The sequence below is a fragment of the Opisthorchis viverrini genome, assembly GCF_000715545.1.
Source record: "Opisthorchis viverrini unplaced genomic scaffold opera_v5_75, whole genome shotgun sequence".
NCBI classification, from domain to species: Eukaryota; Metazoa; Platyhelminthes; class Trematoda; order Opisthorchiida; family Opisthorchiidae; genus Opisthorchis; species Opisthorchis viverrini.
In genome coordinates this window covers 1697513-1719763 of record NW_008751732.1, presented here as the reverse complement: position 1 = coordinate 1719763, position 22251 = coordinate 1697513, and the positions used below count along the sequence as shown (strand labels likewise).

Sequence of the window (22251 nt, the reverse complement as noted above, 5' to 3'; positions counted from 1 at the left end):
GCAGTCATAAGTGAGTGGAAAATGAGCACAGGCTAACCAATGACTCACCCTGTAATTATCAACTTAACGTTTCTCCTAATTACTCATGCCAAATGAATGAGTCAACAAACTTATAGCGGAAATCAGTTGGAATGCCACCAGAAGCTGTGTTGAACAGCTGAAATCCACGTTATCTATCAGATAGCAGAAAATAGGGACAATGAACTCATAGTGTTTTTCTCAGTGATTCCAAGAAAGCTGAAGTAAAAGTATGAATTTCGACCCGAGACGCTCACTGATAGCTATTTAATGGAACTCTTCAAAGTGTGGAACTGGCTACCATCCAGATAGGCATTCGAACACCAAATCGATCTTTCAAGAATGGCTGAATAAAGGTGTAACTGATTTGTCCCAAGACAGCGTACAGCATCAGTGAACTTACAGTTATAATGTTCACTTCGTGTGCATTAGTGTGTGGGGATACTATATGATTGGGAAGCTTCTTCTGTCTACCATACGTCATATTTATTATTTTGTTTTTGTCAGTTGGGGTCGTAAAGTCTCTGTGGTGGTGTACACAATGGAGGTGCGCCCGTAAAAATTGTTCATCTTGTCTTTAAGGCGTTCACTAACCTTTGGTAGTGCCTTTTTAAATTAAATCTTATATAACTGTGTTATGGGTCACCCATGTGACACTTGAATGAAGAATTACATGGACGAAAAAATATTGCAGCAAAGTGCTCTCCGCCCACGATAAATGCTAAAAATTTTGTTATCAGAGGATTAGTGTTGTGATTGGATTACAGGCTTCAAGCTATGCGCAAGAATAAAAACTGCAATCCAATGAAGTGGATTCTAATGTTCCACAAATTTTCAAAGACAGTACAAACCCAAGCACAGCTAAAAACTTTACGCCTCAAGAAAACTATACATGGATGTCACTGGAAACGAACAAGAAAAATAATGACAGTCGACCAAAGCGCATCAGAAATTTTTCACATCTTCACAAGAAATGATCATAAACTGGCGACGAACGTAACGAGCCAAGGCTGCTTTTGAAAGACAAAAAGTTGATGATGAGTGTTCTTCCGAACTCAGATTTTCCTGACACTCTGCCGTATTGCACTTTTGTTTTAACCGCTTGACTTGAAGTATGATTTCAACAAGGAGCTCATCGATCATATGGTTGATAGCGGTGGATATTTCAAAGTATTTGCATCCGTGCAACCTGGCAAGACGTTTACCCTCTGAAAAGAGTAAAAATAACATGTTACTTGACGTCTCAGTACTATGTATTCAAAAGGTGCAATTCTGGTAGGAAAGGTGTGTTTCAAGTAGGCGGGCGCTTGTCTGTTTGGTAAAGGTTTGTGCAAACGAAATAGAAAATAAAGCCGGTAAAATCACACCATGGTTGAGAATTGGTACTCTGAAAGGTTATATGAGTTTCAGCTTAACTTTTGGGTTTTTTATCCGGGTTAAAAAGTTTTGTTTCAAAGAAGCAAAACAGCTCCCAAAACTGTAATTTGTACATAAGGTTTGCAATCAAATACTGCGATCCATGTATCAATAGCTGATGGGGAAGCGACGATTGCGCTCAAAAAGTTCGTACAAAATTTATACGATGTGACTCGTGAATCCACATTAAGTGACAAACTGCGTACTATTTGCCACAGATTCAAAGCTCGAGCACTCCTGTATCTGAGGGAACAAACATAAATTGATTGAATACACAGGTACGGTTTATATCTGCGACGCTGTCGATCAGCGTGATTTAATGGCCTTCAGAGAGTACTAAAGAAGGCATCCTAATCCGACTAATCCGACAAACAGGGCTGACTTTTCAGTCACTCCGATATTTTCCAGAGAATAAGCAGTGAGATCTTGTACTGTTTTTTCACTAATCGTTCATTTGTTCCCACATTCAGATGACGAAACTTACAGACAAATCTGCCTCGGTTAATACCGTCTCAGAAATTGTAAAGCTGCCAAATCCAATAGTCTGTTAAATTAAGTAGCCTTTGAGTGAGCCTAGTTGCGTGAGCTTTGCAGTTTCAGCATAAAACTATTTCACGCATGAAGACAGACTGAACTTTAGTTTCGGCGGTTTTTAGTGTTTTGGGAAAGAAAATTTTTCAGCGGATCCTTTGACGTAGAATTCTACTACAAATCATTTTTTAAACCCTGGGACCCACTTTTATAAGCCCACTAGTCTCACGAAATACAATGAATGGCAAAATTTTACTAGGCTAAATTCCTGAAAAATACTACTTATTGGGTTAAACTTGCCATCTCTCTGTATGTTGCTTCGGTTGTTATCTGGCTCGAATTCGCCAGGTTTTCTGATCAAATGCATACGGAATGAAACTCTCCGGGATAACATACTTAACACTCTGTGCTGTTACCCCACATTTCCAAGCCAACATGATTAGTGGTGTTGGCAGGAGCTAAGGTTACTCTTACAAGTTTCGGGTGACTACCAGGTAGGAATCACCATGGGTTTTATGCCTGTACTGGTGAAAAACCCTCCTAGTTTCTTCCAGGATTCTTGGATTCCTCCAAAATATCTTAGTTTCCCGTGTGGATATCCTATAAGTTCATCTTAATTATTCTATGGGAAAATATTTTCTGACAGAGAAAATAATAATGTGACTACTCCGAAACCATTCCAAAATGGAAAACGTTGTGCACAAGTGGCTTTTCGTCTATCCCTGTATTTCGGTTGCACTCTGTGAATTGATTTCTCTTGATAAATTGAAATTTCAGAATGTTTTTCTACTGTGCCGTTGGTTTTATTGTCAGGCCTTTTTTCCGATTGTTATCTGTATCAGTGACGGCGAAGTTCAGTACACATAAGCAGGACCATAGCTATGTTGCAGCAGGAGCGCTTGCATGGTTGATCGCATTCAAGAATTTTGCCTGTCAACGTCAGTTTACCAGTTTTGCGAATATGACCTTCCGCTTTACTTCACACTTTCACAACTCAGCTGAACAAAGAGTTTCCAAGCGAAAAACGGGTGGAAGCGGCATATTTTATTCATTGATGTAAGTGGAAGCAGCTACAAGTGGTGTAGTTCATGTATGGGCGTACGTTTTACACGTAACCTGTTTGTCTTCGGGTTGTGGTCAGTTTATTATTTAACCTCATGTCACATTGTAAATAGTCCTCAGAGTTCATGAACACCGAAAAAGGGAGAAAATAGTGTCATCATTACCGGTGTTTTTCGCCTGATAACTAAGGGCAAGTATGATGTATGCGCGCCACTTACCATTCTCTTGCTCTAAAAGATATCGACTGATGAGAAATTTGACAAAACGAGTGAAGTTTTCAACGACCGAACGGCATACACGAAACTTCCTGCTTTTTGGCAGGTGACGACATTTCTGTTGCGCCGGAAGACGTAGCTTTTGCCGTGGCGACAAAATGCTATGATGGTATCACAAAAGCGTTCGGCATTACAATCAAAAAGTGCTATTTCAACAATCGGTCTTATTCATCTGAAACACACGCAAAATGCAATTTCACCGGCCCTTTGTAACACGCCTGCGGAAACCAGAATTACTTCATAAAGCAGAGGAAACAATTGTTCCTATCCATTTGTGTAGGGTTACAGATGGAATTGACATTTGCTTCTAGTTATTGGTAAATATGTAGAAAGACTAATACAACGGTGGGGTAAACCCGCAGCGAAATGTACTATTGGGAACAAGCATGAATTGTCACCAACAATGATGTTAACATTTTTAAAACGACGCAGTCAACCTATAACCCCTGCTTGATAACACAAAAATGAAAATATGGTATTCATGGGGGTGAATTTAAATTCCTCCAAACACAAGAAGTATCCTATTCGTTTTCTAACCTTTTTGCGTCTCACCTGTGTTCATGAGATGATCCCGTAAGTTGACATGACGTAGTGCTGAATATGTTCGAACATATAGTGCTTATAACTCAGGTCAATTCCGGTGAAAGCGTGGCCGCTAACTCGTGATTAAATAACGGCTGATCACATACAAAACAGACAGTTGTCAGTATTAAACAAGCATTGTTAAAGTGAATATTCACATGTGAATTCAGTTACTGCTTGTGTCCATACGATACTGCAATCATGATGCAAACCTCAAAAGTAGAAATACTGGGGGATATAAAATGTCCTTTGGCTTTCGACTGAAGTAAGACATTTTGGTACTTGCGGTACTTATGTGCATACTAAACAAATGATTGGATGAAGTAATGTAAGAAGATAATGGCTACTAAAGAGTAAGGTAGTCGACTGGTTCTCAAAAGTTAGATGCCACATGCCCGATTGGTCATACGTTAAAAACATCTAACTGTCGTAACAAAATACCGATCAATATATTGTCTAGGCTTGTTTGATGAGAACACTGTAGAATAAAACATACCACTAAAGTCAAGGACTATGAATATTTTGGGTTATTTGTACATATGCTGCTGCTCCACCACCTGCAGGAGTGTGAAAGTATGATCCTTGTAGATTGTACTTTGTCGAAGTTCACTTGGTGTTCATGGACTAAAGTTTAGCGTACTGCTTTAGGAGGACTGAAAAGTGGTGACACCAGAAGCCTTGTTGCAACCGGAGCCAAACTGACAAATATGTAATTATTACTTTCACTGGGAGTACTTGAAGTAGGGCACTCGTATATTCTCTCGCAGCTATCTGTCAAGAACGATCCCCTTTAAATTTAAATAAGTTAGACAGGCACTAATAGAGAAATTGCTAGCCGTCCTAGGGCAAAGCAGGGTAGGTGTTGCCTGAGTAAGAATGTACATTTGAACACTTTTGAAACTGACGGGGAGTTGGTATTCACAGATCATGTCTCTGTCAAACGCGAACAGTTCACAAAGAAAATAACAGGTAACCAACGGAACAGGTGCTCAAGGTATTCCGCATGGTGATATGGATTACCTCTTTTACGGGATGAGGGGACTCATTGTGGTCTTTTATGGACTCACCAGCCAGACAAAACAACCTACGAACTTTCTCAGCATTTTTCGTCTGTTCCACTTCTTTGACAACCTCATCAATCTTCCGAATTTCATGGCGCAATCAGTTTTATCTGACGTTGAATGTTGCGTCGGAGTGAAACGTGTTTGTTACCGGTAAAAGTTCAGCAAATCTACGGTTCTATCAAACATTCAATGTTTAAAAGTGGCTAGTTGGGTTGTACCGTAGTTAGAGGTTCCAGCGGTTGGTACAATTTTGAATATCTCTCGAGTGTTTATTAACATCCGATACAATACCACGGGGCAGGTATTGAGGACATGGTTCTTGAAAATCTGTTCGATTCATGAGTACATGAACTTCTCATTGGCTAGGCAAAACTGACACATCTTAAAACGCACCTTGAAAGCAACGCTGGACAAGTGCATGACAGTTGTTCTCTCGATTATTACATAAAGATAAATAGTCGGTCATTTACCCTCGGCACAGGTAGATGATTGGATGTGGTCCATCTGCGTTTGGGGTCGGGCATTTGGTACACATTACATCGCCAAACGAATTCCGGAAATTACTACAGAAAGTGAGCAGGCTATGGTCAGCGTAGAGCTGCCATGTGCGTTCTATACTGTCCATGCGCTCCATGGTGAACTCAAAATAATCACCCTTGATCTTCAGCAGTGCTAAGCAAACTATTCTGCAAGTTCATGAAACCAACGACCAAAATTATGCATAAGGCTCTGCCACGTTTTAAAGGAGCACTCAGATTATCACATGAGCTAATTTTGGCAGATATGACTGGGGGTACTTTAGGTTGCAAATTTCGTCGTTTTACATTTTACACTGGCGTGAGATATTATCAATTTACCCACACCTTGACAGGGTCATCACCCAAAACCTTTGGCTCAAAAACCAAACCAAGTGATTACGGGTGAGTTGCGGCATACTACCACGTTAACATAGGCTTGCTGGGGAATAAGAAGCCGTGCCTGTTCCGACTTCCGACCTGCACGGTTATGAGACCAGGTTCATGATCAATCTGGAGTGAGTGTCTGAATGAGGGCCCCAGTGTAGACCAAAACATCGCACTAGTACGCAAATCACAATAACATGACGAGCCCTAGTGGCTTTGTTATGCAAGAGAATAATCCTCACATTTTGGCTGTCAGGGTGGGCTTTTCCTACACGAACTTAAAGACGTTTAAAGGATTGGAAACACTTCATTCAACTTTTACCCAAAGAAGTTTTGCTTGGAGGGAGGTCGTCTAACGCCATTTCCTGAAAATTTCATGGAATGTGTCAGCGAATTGATGGGCAATCTGGTTGAAAGCGTTTTTTCACCCTTGTTCCGTTGATTAGCGTTGTTTCATTCTTTAGCACTGCGTCATTTTAAAGCAGTGTTTGGAATTATATGTCTCGTCGCTGTCGATTGTTAGAAACGTGCGAGATTCACAGAAAAGATAGATACAACCGAGAAGCACATGGAAACGCCAATCAGTAATGAGCTTCCAGACAGACACGAGTAGAAATGTGCGCATTTCCTCAGATGGAATAGTATATTAGACATGCCTAAATATTTTTTGTGCCTGACACTAAATTTCCTTTACTGTATGCAAGTAAACTGGCCACTGAAATCCCGGTTGAACGCCTGTCCAATCAGGCACTTCGTCCAGCAGCCACTTCTTATAATGTTCCCCGACCTAAAGCTGCCACCTTGACGTGGTGGTCGGGCTTGAGTGCTGCAATGATCTCGCGGGCTACACTGGCTGGAACTTCATTCCACAAGGTACAATCATGCCAGGAAGGCCAAAGGGGAGCAGCCAGACCAAGAGCAGCGAGACCCCGTGCTACGAGTAATCGTGCTACGACGCGGTCTGGGGGTAAATTCGTACTGTCCTCTGCGACAGGAGTGTGAAGGCAGTAAGGTGTTTCCCCCAGGCGACCAGCATGCCCATATTCATGGAAGCAGCGATGCTGCCTTCCCCTGAGGAAGGACGGGTTAGAAAAGGTCGGCCCCAAAAACCGCACACTCCGATCGCCCAACGGTTGACCGTGACCGCCGGCGCATTATCCGATACGGTCGAAATACTTTTAAAACCAAAGAGCCCGGTGCTGCTCAAAAGGCACCTGCTATGCGCAGCCGCATCAGGAATGAGACAGTAATGTCTTATTCCCTGCGCCCTCGGGTTAGGCCAACCTCCTGCAGCCAAGCAGTTCGGACTGTTGAGTCGTCGGCTCCGGGCAGGGTCCCCAAAGAAAACCCTACATTCTCCCACTGCCTCGTGGGTCAGACTTTTGAGTCAGAGGCTAGGGGCAGGGTCCCCGAACAAAACCCCACACTCCCCCACTGCCTCGTGGGTTGGGCTTTTCAGTCGAAGGCTCAAGGTCGGGTAACTCAACCAAACCCCCTTTCTCGGCCTGGGCAACCGGGAAGAATCATTTGCCCGCGCAGTTCAGCGTCCACCGATGTCCTTCCCCAACCCCTTCCCACCGCACAAGCGCCCTCAATGGCGCTCGTGCATCAAAGCTATTGCCTTCAATGCATAGCTCCTTTTACAACCCCCCCCCGCCACCGACAGTGCTGGATTTATGCACCAACTTACCAGCTCGCGCCTGCAATGCGCAACTACCTACCCCCTCCCCCAAATCATCGGTGAACGGAACTGCGGCAGCTGCAACCACTGTACGACGAGTACGCGGTTATTACAGCTGATAATGATGATGATGATGATCTTATAATGTTCAAAATAGAAAATAGGGCACTGGTTGGATAAGACAGAGTAGAATATTTTGAATAATTATGGCAGATTGAAGCTTATTGGCTGCACGCAAAAGGGAACAGGAAATTCAGTCTTCCTAAGGTTGTTTCCGATCAGAACAAAAGCCTGACCAACTAAACTGTGCGATATCAAAGGCCTACATGAACGGGTTAGCATACATTTTCTCAGCTTTGTCCTTCTCAAATTTGGTGGGAATCTTGTCCGGCGCCTATATGATGGGCAGATGTGCTCGATGAGACGCTAAATTGTTGTTTTAACGAGGTGGTTTGAGAATCAAATCTCATAATGAAATCCCCAAGAATAAGGTACATGAAAGTCGAAGTCAGTTCGTTTCCACTTTCGTTCATATGTGACGCGGTATGTGGAACGTTACTGAAGCCAATGTTAAATTTTTTGCTAGAACATTGCATGCCGCATGCTTTGTCGCGACACTGATCCGTCGTCCTATTATCATGTTAGAGCTCAAAGGGGAACTCAATTGCGGGGCCACTGTAGTGTCTCTATCGTATTGTATACTACTGTAAAGACCAGTTTGATATCTACTCACCAATCTGATCAGTTTTGTTATCTCCCAATGCACTTCAGTGTCAGTGAGGTATCCTAGAGGCAAATTTCGCTTAGATTCCTTGATGTCAATTGAGAATTGGAGTATTTTGGAAAACTCCATGTTCATCGAAATCCTGATAATTAATATTGTTTTTATCTTATCCTTGTAAGGGATGCATATAATCTGTGGGTTTATTTTGACAGTGAATATATTGAAATAAATTTCCCCTTTCTCACCTCCCGGTTACAAATTGAAGAGACTGTGCAATGCACCGGGTTGCACCAATTTACAACAGTCCTGGATTAGCGCGGACATCAAAATAATGGTACGCTAAATCAAGGTGAAGCAAAAGTTACCAGTGATCACTCTTAGCACCAATAGAATCACATTACACGGATTCCAAAAATTAACGGTGTGGATCGCACTAGTTATTCCTCCCTCAAGGTTATGCTTTCATCTGAGGGTCCTCTTGGTAGTTCCAGCAAATCGTTCATTTATGATAAATGTAGTGTACTATCGAACCAAATACATATGTTGGATCACTAGTATGGCCATCTCCACTTGTGTCGTGGCTTCAGTAAAACAGCTTAATGTGACCACAATAGGATAAACAGATGCTTAGACAAAGCTGGAATAGGATTCATGCGAGAGCAGTAGCGCGTCGAACAGTGCGGAAACGACAACACGGTTGGGACTTGAATTCATTCCAATGAATTTGCGTCTCAAAGGAAACAATAAAATCAGAGTGAAGCATTACACCAAAACTGCGATTTCAAAGTAACCGCTCATATTAGATGTGAATATCCAATACAGTTAATATAAATATTGACTTAGTTTATGGATTTGTGACAACGCCCACCATTACCGGTTTCAAACGCATGGTTGCACATGTGAACAACAAATAAACGAACTCGTTTAAATCAGGTACCGAATCATGTTAACTCAAACCGTTTCATTGAATCATGTGCTAATTTGTCGGTATTCTGTAGGTGACTGACCAAAGTTACAAAATTTCCGAATAGGTCCTGCTAACCTCACAAATGTGCTTACTTTGAGAAGAAATCAGGCGATTACGAACCAAATCAAGTTTGTTGGCGACCAGTATGACAATACTTCCTTGTTCTGAATTTTTCTTGGTCAGAATTTCCAAGACTTTTGTTGCGTAGTCGAAGGAGCGCTGATCATCCACTGCATAGACCAGCAGGTAAACCAGAACGTCTAGCAACAGTTGGCATCCTGTGCTCTAAAAGACAACGGGTAACACTTAATGCCGAAGGTACTTTGTGTAACTTCTCTGAGAATATGAAAAACCATTGATCCTAGTGAAATTTTGTTGTCGTGACCGTCGCCAACCAAGTGAATCTCTTCATCCTTGCAAATATTTTTGGAAGAAAATTTATATTTTTCCACTTGTTTCACAAAATGACTACCATTTATACATTCAGAATAGCCGATTCTGGAAGCTTCAAAACTTGCAAATTCTTAGAACTCAGTTTGATACACCGATTTCTTACCAATTGGAGAAAACTGCGTGAGTCAGCTTCACCAAACATAATCGCATGTGGTCCTACCTCACCAAAATGGTTGGGCTCAAATTTGCGTATATTCCGTTTCTTGAATCTGTCAGCTTATTTTGTGGCAATAGACGACATCTGTTCTGGCCGTAAAACACCTCCTGTTGACACTCATCAGATTTTATTGATTATTCTTTGGACACCTGCGAATGTCAGCTAGTTCAGTCAAGAAGAAGTACATATTTCTCATCCAGATGTCTAATTCCAAACTTTCGTCGTTTGAACTTCCCTCGCGATAATCTGACTGGTGTTCACTAGAGTTTACGTGACCGTGCATTTGCGTTTCTCTGCTAATTCCTCAACAGTCCATTTCCTTGAATGCCCTAGGAGTTGATACATCACTACATGACATGCGTGGTGAATAAGTTGCCACCATTCCATTAGCATGGGCTGGACACATCTGTTCAACAGCGGAGCCGAAGCTCTGATTTGAAAATTTTCACCATCCAGAAGCTAAAGCATGCAGTTACGTTCCATTTGCAAGTGCGAACGATCTAATTTGGGTATCTTTTCTGTGGTTCACCTAATTGGAACAAACCAACGAAAACAGCTGTCGTCTAATTTTGTTCTGTTGAAGTTTACAGGATCAGGACCTTATAAGAATAACCACAAAGACAGATTCAACCCACTTTGGAGAAGTAATCACTCTGAAACCAGCACAAGAGTTAAATTTACCAGCGATATTTTCTATACCTCATGGGAGCTCCTTGTTGTGGTTGATGTACTTCCTACGATAGCCAACTGCTCATGGAGTTACGTAATACGGTTTACAAACGGTTTCTTGATGTGGCGTACTATGGTAACAAAGGCAAAAAGTGGTTTACTATTTCCACGTCTGCCCTAAAACGAATCGGCGTCGTGGCAGTAACGAGTAGAATGGGTACGCCTAGCAACGGCCTTCGAAAATTCAGACGGCCGGTAACATTTGGTTTGGGTGACAGTGAAATGGACAGCTAATGTCTCAGACAGAGTAATTAATAATGCTAATCCGGGAGTGTGAGTAAAATGAACCATTGAAAAAAACAGTCCATGCATGCCTGCTACGAATTAGTCTAACTGGAGCTGGACTTTCGACTTAAATTTTTAGGAGGGAACAAATGCAATGAACTTTATTCGGGAGTTCATGGAGAAGCATATGGAATAAATTCATGGTGTTATTCGTAACTTAAATAAAATGGAAAATAATCGCTATAAATCAAACTGTGCTTTCATGGATTTTTGGTACACAATCAGTGGACTTACTACTGAGCGATGTTTCCGTTTTGACACAAAAACTTCATCAGGCCAAGTGAGTAACCGGGTTGGAAAGTAGTCAGGGAACTAATCTGCGAGATTTCTTATGACTGGCCGACTCGATCAGTGCTGGATGTCGGCCTGAAATTCCTGTTTGTTGGTTAGTGGGGATGACTACCAATTACGATGGATTGGTTTGTTTAGGGGGATTGTCTTAATGTTGAAGCCGGATTTTTTTACCTTGCTTTTCTGGACTAGGACGTCTTAATGGGATATTCTTCTTAGGAATCGCTCACAGACTTCGTGCGCCTGCGTTTGTCGAAAAGTGGGTTTGGAGATGGTATGTTTGATAGTTAATTGTACCTTACTTTGCTTGGATTTTTATTTTTAGAACCGGACCACTTTACTGATAATTGTACACCGCCTCGCATGACCTCAGCTGATCTAATACCACACTCCACACGTTTGTCAGTTCTACTCCAGCTATTCTATTCCCTCTGGGGTGCTTGGCAATTCCCACCGCCTCGACTACCCAATCGGTCCTAAACATTTTTCAATTGATTAAAAATGTGTTTGCCTTTATTTTCAGAGAGATACTATCGGAAAATCTGAAAAAAAGGGGAACATCCAGAGGGGTGTACAGTCTACACGGACGCTTGTAATTCAAGCATTTGGGATGGGAACTTCCAGGTGGAAACATTTTAAGCTTTAAAAGTTTGGAAAGTTGCACGATAGCGTAAGCAGCAAATATAGTGTAAGCTGATGCTCCAGTTCATTAGCTGAAGCATTTCACATTAGAAAACAAAATATGTAATGAAACCCGGTCAAGAGCTTGAATTGATTAACTTAAAGTTTCAAGACGACTGCTATTTGGATAAAGAAAACTTTAGGAAGAGTTCCGACGCAGCATTTGCAGCAGACAGTAAGTAGCTTTTGGACAGGTTAATCGAAATGAATGCGGGAAGCCAGTTGGTTAATGCGTGACCTAGCTCCACAGACATCGGACTTTTATGTATGTGTCCTCTGATGCTGAAAATAGGGAAGATAGTTTGGGAGGAAAGATTGCAGCCAACGTAAAGCTTTTCACGCACATTTCGGGTTGAGATTTCATTCTGTAATTTGAAACAGGCTATGCTGGAAAGCCGTGAGGCAGCGAACAGTCGTTTCAACCTTGTTGGGAATTATCAACAGTGCGCAACCCATAAAAACCCGGAATACATTCAAAATGTAATTTCCCGGGTGGCAGCTTGAACATCTAACCGCTCAGCCGCGCAGCATTTATTAGTTTTATTGTTATCTTAAAGATGTTATGTTTATTATTGTGTGCTCATTAGGTAGACTAAGTTGGATTGAACAAAGGAGATTCCCCTGGTTGCAGTTGTAAGCTCTTTACTTGAAAACTGCTTTGTGCAGCTGAGGAATCAATATCAAGCGGAAATTATTATGCAGTCAGTAACCCGGTTACGAACTGAGATGGTGTGAATACGAGACCAAAATTTTTTAGCTGATACCTTATCCAACGGACTTTCAGTGCGAAGACCACTTCACTTGCCACCCAAGCCAGTATTTGAAACACACTGAGATATTTTTCGTAAGCTAATTAAACATTCCATGTTTGAGGTTCGTTGATTTTGTTTCCTGCAATCCGTGATGCGTGCTATGTTTTTTTCACGTTTTCTGTGAACCGTTTGTCACACTGATTCCCATGATGCAAATCCATAAATTCCGATTCATGCTGAGAGGGCTGACACTAAATCATGGCATATATATCTACGTGCTACCTCATCATGTATGATAAACCTGCAATGAAAGTCAAAGATATGCTTCCGGCTGCCCTAAAAGAAAGGCATCCAGGTGTGCATGAACTAAGGTGTAACACTATATATATGTACTATATACATACACTATATATATATATATCAGGTGTTTGAAGACACCTACATAAAACGATTGGTATTCACTAACATAAGGACCATGACTACCTGCTTTTTTCAGAGTTGATCACCAGTTTACAGGAGAGCAATTTCTGTCGGAGAATCAAACGTGGTAATTGAAGACAAATGTCTTCTGCCTACCTTGGAACTGGGTAGCAAATGCAGCACTCGACTATGCTGCTCAGAATTATCTTGGTGATCGTGTTCGCCGTTGACTGAAGGTTTCAGCCCTTGTGCAAGCATGTTCCGCACCAGGGCCACATCTTCCGCTCCGGCTTCACCAAAATTGTCGATTAGTAAGACATTCCATCTCTGACTGTCCAACTCTACCGTGACGCAGCGTTCCACCGTGTCCTCTGAAACTGGACGGAAAGGTAAGTGTTCAATTGTTAATTAAGGCAGAATCAGGAGCAGATTAATTTCTTCTCGATCAGTTACTTTGACCAGGTGAAGCAGGTATCAAAGAAGGCTGTTGACATAAAATGATTAGTATCCAACTTTTAATTCTAACCAAGTCAGCAAAAATTTTGGCTTTTCCAAGCTCATTGAGATGTCTTTTCACCGCATTGGCGCCCAGAATTTGCTTGACAAACACGACCGCTTATTTAGACTTAGGCATGCAACTGTGACTGGAGTCTACTACACAGCATCTCATTGATTACATGAAGCCTCCTCACGTAGTGAGTCGAAGAGTTCAGTTATATAATAGAACAATAATGGGAAAATTTTCACTCGGGACTGCTGCAATGCGGAAGTTCAAATTTGACAGACCTGTAGGAAGGTTGTGATTTGTCAAGTATTATCTGCCAGCCGGTATTAGAAGAAGGGCCAGAAGGAACTATATAGACTGAATATTATGGAGAGGAAGGCGTGAGCGAAAAAACCCGGTAAGAGCACACGTAACGAAATCTACAGATACTAAAGTGAAACTCACACAGAATAATGCAAAAACTATGGCACACTTCAAGCTGTAGAACAAATCAGAGACAGATATGCAGTGATGTGAGAGAAGAAAAGAGGAAGAATATGGGTTAATTGTTAACCTCTCATCCGTCATTTAATGATGCGGGCAAATTGTGAAAATCATTCCCAATCATCTTTTCCGAACCGTGCATCCATCCATGAAAAGCCGCATCAAATTTCTCGGGCAACAGGTAAAACAAAAGTTGTGTTAAAAGAGTTGACTTCTGCCTAATGTGCTATCTCTGGCTAGGTATGGGGTTTCATGAGAAACATTCGATGGGATTCTTATTTAACACCCTAGCATGGCAAAAATCTTCTTTGAAGAACCACATTGAAATCACCCAAAGGTTTTCTTTAAAGGGGGATTATTTCTCTTTTCCGTTAACTCCCGCTAGAACGAGGATCATAAGCACTATAATAAATGCACCAGAAATATAAGATGATTGAACCGAGACGTTTTTCGTTGCCTTTTCGCGTACTAGTGGAGTATGTCATGGAATTTTGTACAGCCCATAGCTGATATAAGCGTAGAATATGGGTCACTGTTTGGTCAGTCAGCTTTAGTGAAACAAATGTGTATCTGTTTTGTGTCGTACTATTAGCTTGGAAAGTCTATCGGGAAATGGGAACTGGCTCACATGGAAAGTAAATCAATTCAGGAGCATTTGTAATCTAGAAACCTAGAGTCAGGTGGCCACCAATGCATATTGAGACCCACCCGCAGAAATTTTTATTTTCATTGCTAATCATTTTCGTTGGCGGAATTTCAGTGTGAAACAGTGTGAAAGCAATTTGGTTACTATTGAAGTATCCCAGGTACTATCACAGCGGGCAAGAAACCATTGGCATTTTGTTCATATGAGCGAGTTGTATCATCACGCCATCCACAGTTGACATATTTCTGAGCAGTGGATTGTCATTAGTACATAGAGAACTAAAATATGACACAGGTGCACGGTCGCACATCCGTCTATTAATGATTTCCATGGTAAATACCGACGCTGGCGTTGGCTGTTTTGAGCTGTGACTGTCGTGATTAATGACTTTCATCTCAATAAATAATAAAAAGGGACTCCGTAGACATTAGGGGCTGTTTGGTCCCACAATTTCTGTAAACAGTCTATATTCACTGTTTATTGTGCCGATAGTTGAATACCATTTGTTCTCTCTTTGATTTGTGCGGAAAATAATACTAGAGCCAACAAAACTTTCTCTATTCTCAAGGTTGAATTCTCAGACTCCGGAAAGCCTAATGACACCAGGGCTAGAAGGGGGTCAATTGAAATTATTGGTAGAGCAGTAACTCTCTTGGGCACATGAGTACGCCTCGAGTGAAGTTGTGTGGAAAAAGAATAAAAGCTAGGATGTTAGGTTTCGATATGGTCTTCTAAAGACGTTCACAATCGTTAGTTCAGTGAGGTTCGTATCTTGTACATAGATGTGGATAGTGCTGTGCTTTGTCGCTGTTTGGAGTTTTATGTACAGAATCACCAAGAGGTGAATTGGCGCAGAAATTTCGTGTTTGGACACTCGTGAACTATAGTAAGACAGCCTGAAATTTGCTGCTTAAAATAATGTTGGCGTGGCCGATGTTATCCACGCATCTCGAAAATATGTGGGTACAATAAATGCGAGATATAAGAAACACGTAGTTTTATTTTTGCGACTGAAGTTAGCAGTTTGGAATTTACGTAACGCTTAACACCGTGCTGAGGTTACCAGAGAGGTAATTCTCAACGGACAACGGTGGTTTATCACTATGTGAGAATCGCAATAAAATCTACTCTTCAAAACTGGTTTAAGACACTTGGATATGCTTACATCCTTTCTTCGGTGATATCTACTATGACTCCTAGTGTAACTAACAATTTGTGATCGCCGTGGGAAAAATGTGCCTCCAGAATGATCTATTCTCTCCAAATTTAGTAGATAGTTTTAATCGTGGTAAGATTTTGTTTGCGAGCTGACCCAATATAACCATACCTTGGCGCGCCAGGGAGGTGTATGTCAACTAGGATTGACGCAACAAGGATCTCTGACGGGTTCCCTGTTCCATGCCTTCTGACATGCTGCCTGGGAGGATCTGTTAGTAGTTCTGACTTACATACCACATTTTCTAAGATCAATTTTGCCACTTTTCTCTTTCCACCACCTCATTACATAAGGTGATGCTCTGTCTGGCCGGTGTCATCATATCACCGACGTGAACTGTTTTGTTCCGGGACACATTATCTCTCATGATAATCTTGTGTACAGTTGAGTAAAACGAGTACACTCCCTTCTAACAAACCACCGCGCATGAATCAGGTAGCTTCACTCCTTGAGCAATTTGGGTCTCGAATTTGATGACAAAGTTTCCAACCAAGGCAAACCGGTTTCGCGTAGCTTTGAAATAATGCTTGCACAAAAATTCGTGTATCTGAACTATCGTGCACGTCTGTCCTCTTTTGGTCCCAACTATGTCGGTGCACTAGAGCCAACAAGAGCTTTACGACAGTTCGTCGAAAGCGCAACCACGCTTTATTATCAGGAAAGACAAATTTTTTGGGACCATGTGACGTCTACAAGCATACTACTCATGGAAGTATGCACTGCGTTTGAACCGGATAAAAATGAAATCATGAACGGTGGCTTATTCCAGATTGCGTATCCACTCATAATATACCCCATGAAACGCATCACATATTTAGTCGTATGAATTTCATAAACAGATACCGCTTTGAAAGGCAGGGTAACGGTGAACAGTGTAATGGTTGGGAAAACTCCAAGGAATACCAGCGAAATATCATTGGTGAATGCTTTCGGTATTGTGGTAACACGGACCACCAATGCAATGAAAAAGCTGACATAACAATGAACCCCCTTACCACCCGGTTTCAGCATTATGGCATGGAGCTATTCCGGCTAACTAGATAAATGTTTGGAAGCGTGATTGTGTTGAGATTTGCATGTTTATTTTTTTTCATGTTAATCAGTCCTGTACGCAAAACAAATAGTTGTTTTTTGTTTATTTCCGTTACACAAGCAAGCTTAACATCAATCACTATAGCTCATGCACAGGGATGTTCTACAAATCTTGGTAGGTTGTTATCGCGTACTTTGGTTGGATCAGAGTATTGTGTGGCTCTAAAACAAAGGGCACATAGGGGCTGAATAGCATTTTGTGGAGGGAAAATTTTCTTTTCTTGGTTTGACCGTATTATGCGCAGTTTATATAGCAGTTTATCCTACTTATTTGATTCAACAAAACCTGCAATAAACGTCTCAGATGGAGCCTTTTGTTTATCCGCCCGTGCAGGATTCTTTGAACGCACCGTGTCTAATCTATTCAATGCAATGTGTGTAGCTTAAATTGTGGTAAATGCGTGCGTATCTTTCCAGGTTGTCGTATGTGTTCGGCCGTTTAAACTTCTTTTGAGTTCAGCTAACCTAGTGTTAATTCAACTCATTGTTGAATGTGAATTGGTTCACTCGTACCTATCCTGTGCAAACTGAATGCGCAGGTTTTCACTTTTTTTGGGCCTCTTTTGGACCAACCAGTCTCTGTCCCACGCATTTTCCACCGTTCTTTTCCTTTTGGTACAGCCATACACCCGGCAAATCGGATGCCCAACAGAAGTTGTCCGTTTTTTGATGCGAAAATCCACCGATAATCTGTTGATAGAAAATCGATTGATAACTTGTCAGTTCCTAGTTCCAGTGTATGTAATGCGTCACAGTTCTGAAAAAAGTAACCTTGCCATCACAAGGTCTTCCTTTCATGGTCTAAATGTGTTTTCCGCGTGACTCCAACTAATACGCATTAGGCGTTTAAACGCTTCATCAGATTCGTCTGCAAAATAGGTTATAATTGTTGCTATATTTTACTAATCATCATGATACGTTGCGTGTGGAAACATTAGTCCATTCTACAATATACTATCTTCCCATCACAACTATAGACTACCCGAACCGAAAGTTAGTGTTCTAATAAGAAATAATCAAACTCTGTTTGAATAGCCCTTCGTGTCTCAAAAAAGCGCATTCTACTGATCGTGTGCTATTACCTAAACCAAAAATCTAATAGCTCAAAAAATTGCTTGCACTAATGATATGAACAAAACATTTAACGATTCGCGGATCGGGTGACTGAAGAAATCCCATTGCAGTCGGTTATGTGTTCTACGTCTTTCTCCGATGCCTGCCTGACGTCATTTGGTGCATTAACTTTATTTCCCGGAAGTGGATACACAAAGAACAAAGGACTTCATTTATTCGGTCTCAAGGTATACAAATAAGGCTCAGAAACAAATGTGAACCAGAACAAAGCCATGCACACGACCTTAATTGAATCCGCTTTTGAGAGAAAAATAGGAATGCAGGATGATGACAAAATAATCCAGTTAACGTGTTCCAAACGTTTAGTCTGAAAACGTTTGGTGGTGCGCGTTGGAAAATGCGCGAAATTGCCAACCTCACCGATCGCTGGTTACGATTCAAAATATCTACCTACTGTGTGTAAGACTTTTTTAAGATCCAACATACACCCGTTTGAGAACCAAGTTGGCATAAACAGAAGTCACAAATAAACTCGAGCCGAATTCTCCGCTTGTGATCTCATAACAATTAACGCCAACTACATTTAAAAGTTAGTTTATTTCGCGAAATTACGTGCATTTCGGTGTTCAACTAGAGAATAATTTGGACGAAAACTTGGGGACTGCGCCTACTCAGTAGACAAACCGAATCCTGCGTTTTTGAAGACTTTTTGGTAAGCCTTGATGCAGCAAATGGTGTGAAGATGATCAAACTATAATGCAGAGCGTATACGTAATGTTTGCTTGCATCGGATACCTAGAGAGCCGACTAAATTCCTGAAAATGGTTCGCAAGAACTTAGAATTTTCGCTTTTTTGTAAAGCGATGCTCCGCTTAGCCCCTCAAGAATAGTTTAGTTGGAAATTGTGTTACAAAAAAGATCAAAAATCTGCTATTGGGACTTGACTACTGCTGGCTGTTATCCAACCTTACCATTTATTTCTGCCCAGAAACTTCGGATTCTAGCAAATTGTCCCAATACTAGGCCGTGAAAAAATCCTCACTGTCTTCTCCCTGTCAAGCATTTTTTCTGATAAAACCCCCCGTAATCCACTCTTTGGTTGAGGCTGGAATCATGGAAATAAATCTCAATGGAGCTCATTTTATTCGAATGGTGTTTCAGTTTTGTGTAAACAGAAGTGTAAACAGAAGCTTCACCTAAAATCTGCACATATCATACTCAGACTTAGCAATCTGCTATGAACATAAAGTGCCTGAGAACTTTTTTATAGACAAACCCTTGCTATCCTTGTCAGCAAATACCCTTTATTTCCCATGTGTAAACCGGTACCGCGGACCACACTGGAGTAAACAGTTACCTGAAGGGGAATACTCACACAGTTTGAGGTTACTGCAAATGACAAGTTTGTGCTAGATATCCGTGCCGAATTTTTTCACTGATGGATCCACCATCATGCTACTGTTACCTGTTTTCCATAGATGTCTTAAGTTTGCACTTTTCCATGCAGTGACGTTTCCGGGGACGTTTCTTTGTTGAAAAGGATGAAATAGACACTGGGCTAGGTATGTATGAAATTCTTGTTTGAGAACAACTCCATCTTCATACATCTGCTCAATCTCGAGAACCATGACGAACAACTTGTAGAAGCCAATATCGGGCTCTTGTACGCAACTTACATATCACTCCTAGGTTCTGAATAGACAGGGACTCATCGGTTGCATGATGCCTCAGTTAACTGTGGGAAACTTATGTAAACCAATAATGAGTCTAATCAAGTTGTGTCTGCAAAAACTGTGTATTGGGTCGTAATGGTTATGAAGTAATCCAGCGTTTGCATCAAAATCACTTTGTTTACTCATTTACCGCCTCCAGCAAATAAGCTATCTTCCGCACATCTAGGGCACTTCCAAGTGAGCTCACATTTGATCTTTCAGATTTTGGTGAGACTCTTTCGAGAATAGGGGACTGATTTTGGGGACGCGTCATCAATGATCCTGTAGCAAGGTGTACTTTGTGGTTGTGATATGCTTTTACCGTTCTTCCGAATTTCATTCCTCAATAGTCAGGATGTCGTTGTTTAGACACACCAAAGATCAACCAGTTAACTTCAAAATCTCTCAATTTGTTAGCCTGCAGCGAAACAATCCCAGATTGTCACACTTTTGCGGGACTGACGAACAGGTTCTCCATCTACCGTTAAATTTAACTTGCAACACACGGAATGTGTTTCTTTGAACCCAGCGGATCGGTTTGTTTTTCTAATTAAGTCATCTTTTATGGAAAACTACTCAGGCCTGATCATTTCATATCAGTCCGAGACCAAACCATAAAATCGTTGGGCCATACATTTCTGGCCGTCTACTTTATTGTAGCATTTATTAAGCAAAAGAATTGAGCAATGCGGGTAGAAGCACCGAGCTCCATCGGAGCAAAGGTGAAAAGGCTACACAAGTTAAAACCCGTTTTACTTTCGTCGCCTCCCCTGGTTTGATGTTGGTTCCACCTGTTTGCATACCCAAGAAAAAATAACTTAATTTATGAAGAATCAGGCGACCTTTGATCCGAAGTGTGAAGTGACTTAAAACGCATTAAATACCGAATGACCTAACAGTTTTTCAATTGTCCTCTTAGTGAACTTTGATTGATTTTGTAGTGAAATATAGCATAAGCAAGCACAATGGACCTACGGAAAATTTGACCATCTTAACGCCAAACCAGTGCCTAGAATCACATCAAACAGGTGTTTTAGGCAGTGTTTTCTATCCGGACCAGTTTTAGATGCCATTTTACAGTAAATAATACAGTAGGCAGAAAACAAATATAATAAAACTCTTTTTTTGCGGATTGTTTCAACTTACTTGACTCCATACGAGCTCCGAGAAATTCGGAAGTGGTCATTTGTCGACAAAGTGTTGTTTTTCCCACATTCGGAGTTCCAAGTATTTGAATGCGGATTGGTTGGTTATCTGAATCAGTCGCAGAGAGCGTCATGACCGACTCCCCGGGTCGCCATGATAGTCCGTTGGTACTTGCCACGGAGTCCGTCCGCGTGCTTGTGGTGTGATATACACCATCCAAGACACTGCACTGTTGGCAGGGGATGATGAGGTTGCGGGCTTGCTCTGGGATGGTGAGCCTTGACCTGAGCTCATTGAATTGGGCTGAGGATGTTCTGTTAGGATTTGGGAAGTATGACTGCTCACCGATATCATTTGCAATGTTCAGTGCGTGGACACTACGTGCCATAAAATTGTCACCCTGGGAGATGTAAATGTGATGAGGAATGAATGAGTGTAAATGAAAAGTACGTCGGTGTTAATTAGACACACGACACTGCTTCATTAGCTTAGTAATATTCTGGTGACCTCACTGGATGTCCACCGGAGTGCTCCATTAAAGCAGTTGTTTTCATGTTGTGCTTCATAGACTAATCAAAAGACATGGACTACCGGCAGAAGAATGCGTTTTTTATATAATACGCATTTTGTTTGCCTACCTGTATCGATGGGACTTCGCTCAGATCTTGATAAATTCTGAAGCAAGTACAATGCCACCGCCTGTAAACTTGGTGAGTCTTTCGTTCATCAGGGGCACCCGATAATTCTGGCTAGGGCCATGAAGTGGTGTAACATCCAGCCACTTTAACACAATGATATCAAAAACACTGCATGCACAATGCAATCAGCGTCCTTCAAAGTGTGCATGCCCCCCTCAAACAAATACAACTTGATAACTGACGGCTGACAGCGAGAAAAAGGCCATCGGTAAACTTACAGTTAAAGGGCTGCACGACATTAGTTGGCAGAGGGCGCCCATCAAGCTGTCCACTAGGCCACTACAAGGACTTATCTTGGACCATCCTTTCTCGTTTCATAATTTTCACCTCGAGTGGGCAGATATGCAGCGTACATAGCGAACAACGTATGACTTGTTAAATCTCTTCGGAGGGATGGCAAAAAGGCGAGAAAGTTATTTTTCAAATGGCCCAAGGGCACTAAAATCACCCTAATCCAATTATGTGATAGATGCACCATAAGCATTATCCTGACAAGTCAACCGAAACGAACGGAGGCACCTACTGGTTGTATATGAAATCATACATGTCCGTTATCGTATCAGTGCTTGGCATGGGAAACGAAACATCAATATTTGTAGACTACTGACGTAAGTGGGAGCTGGTAGTATAACTTTTGCTATTACTTATACTGCAGTCCCGCTTTTAAGGATGTGAAAGAAATCGTCAGC

At 41.5% G+C, this 22251-nt stretch overlaps 1 protein-coding gene across 1 annotated transcript; it reads right to left on the bottom strand.

The window, feature by feature from the left end:
* Positions 1-963: 963 nt before the first annotated feature.
* Positions 964-21252, bottom strand: T265_04561 (hypothetical protein; the record flags this gene model as incomplete). Its single annotated transcript, XM_009169325.1, has 4 exons — positions 964-1226; positions 9315-9507; positions 13147-13361; positions 20865-21252. 4 exons carry the CDS (start codon positions 21250-21252, stop codon positions 964-966), a joined length of 1059 nt encoding a protein of 352 aa, XP_009167589.1.
* Positions 21253-22251: the final 999 nt, after the last annotated feature.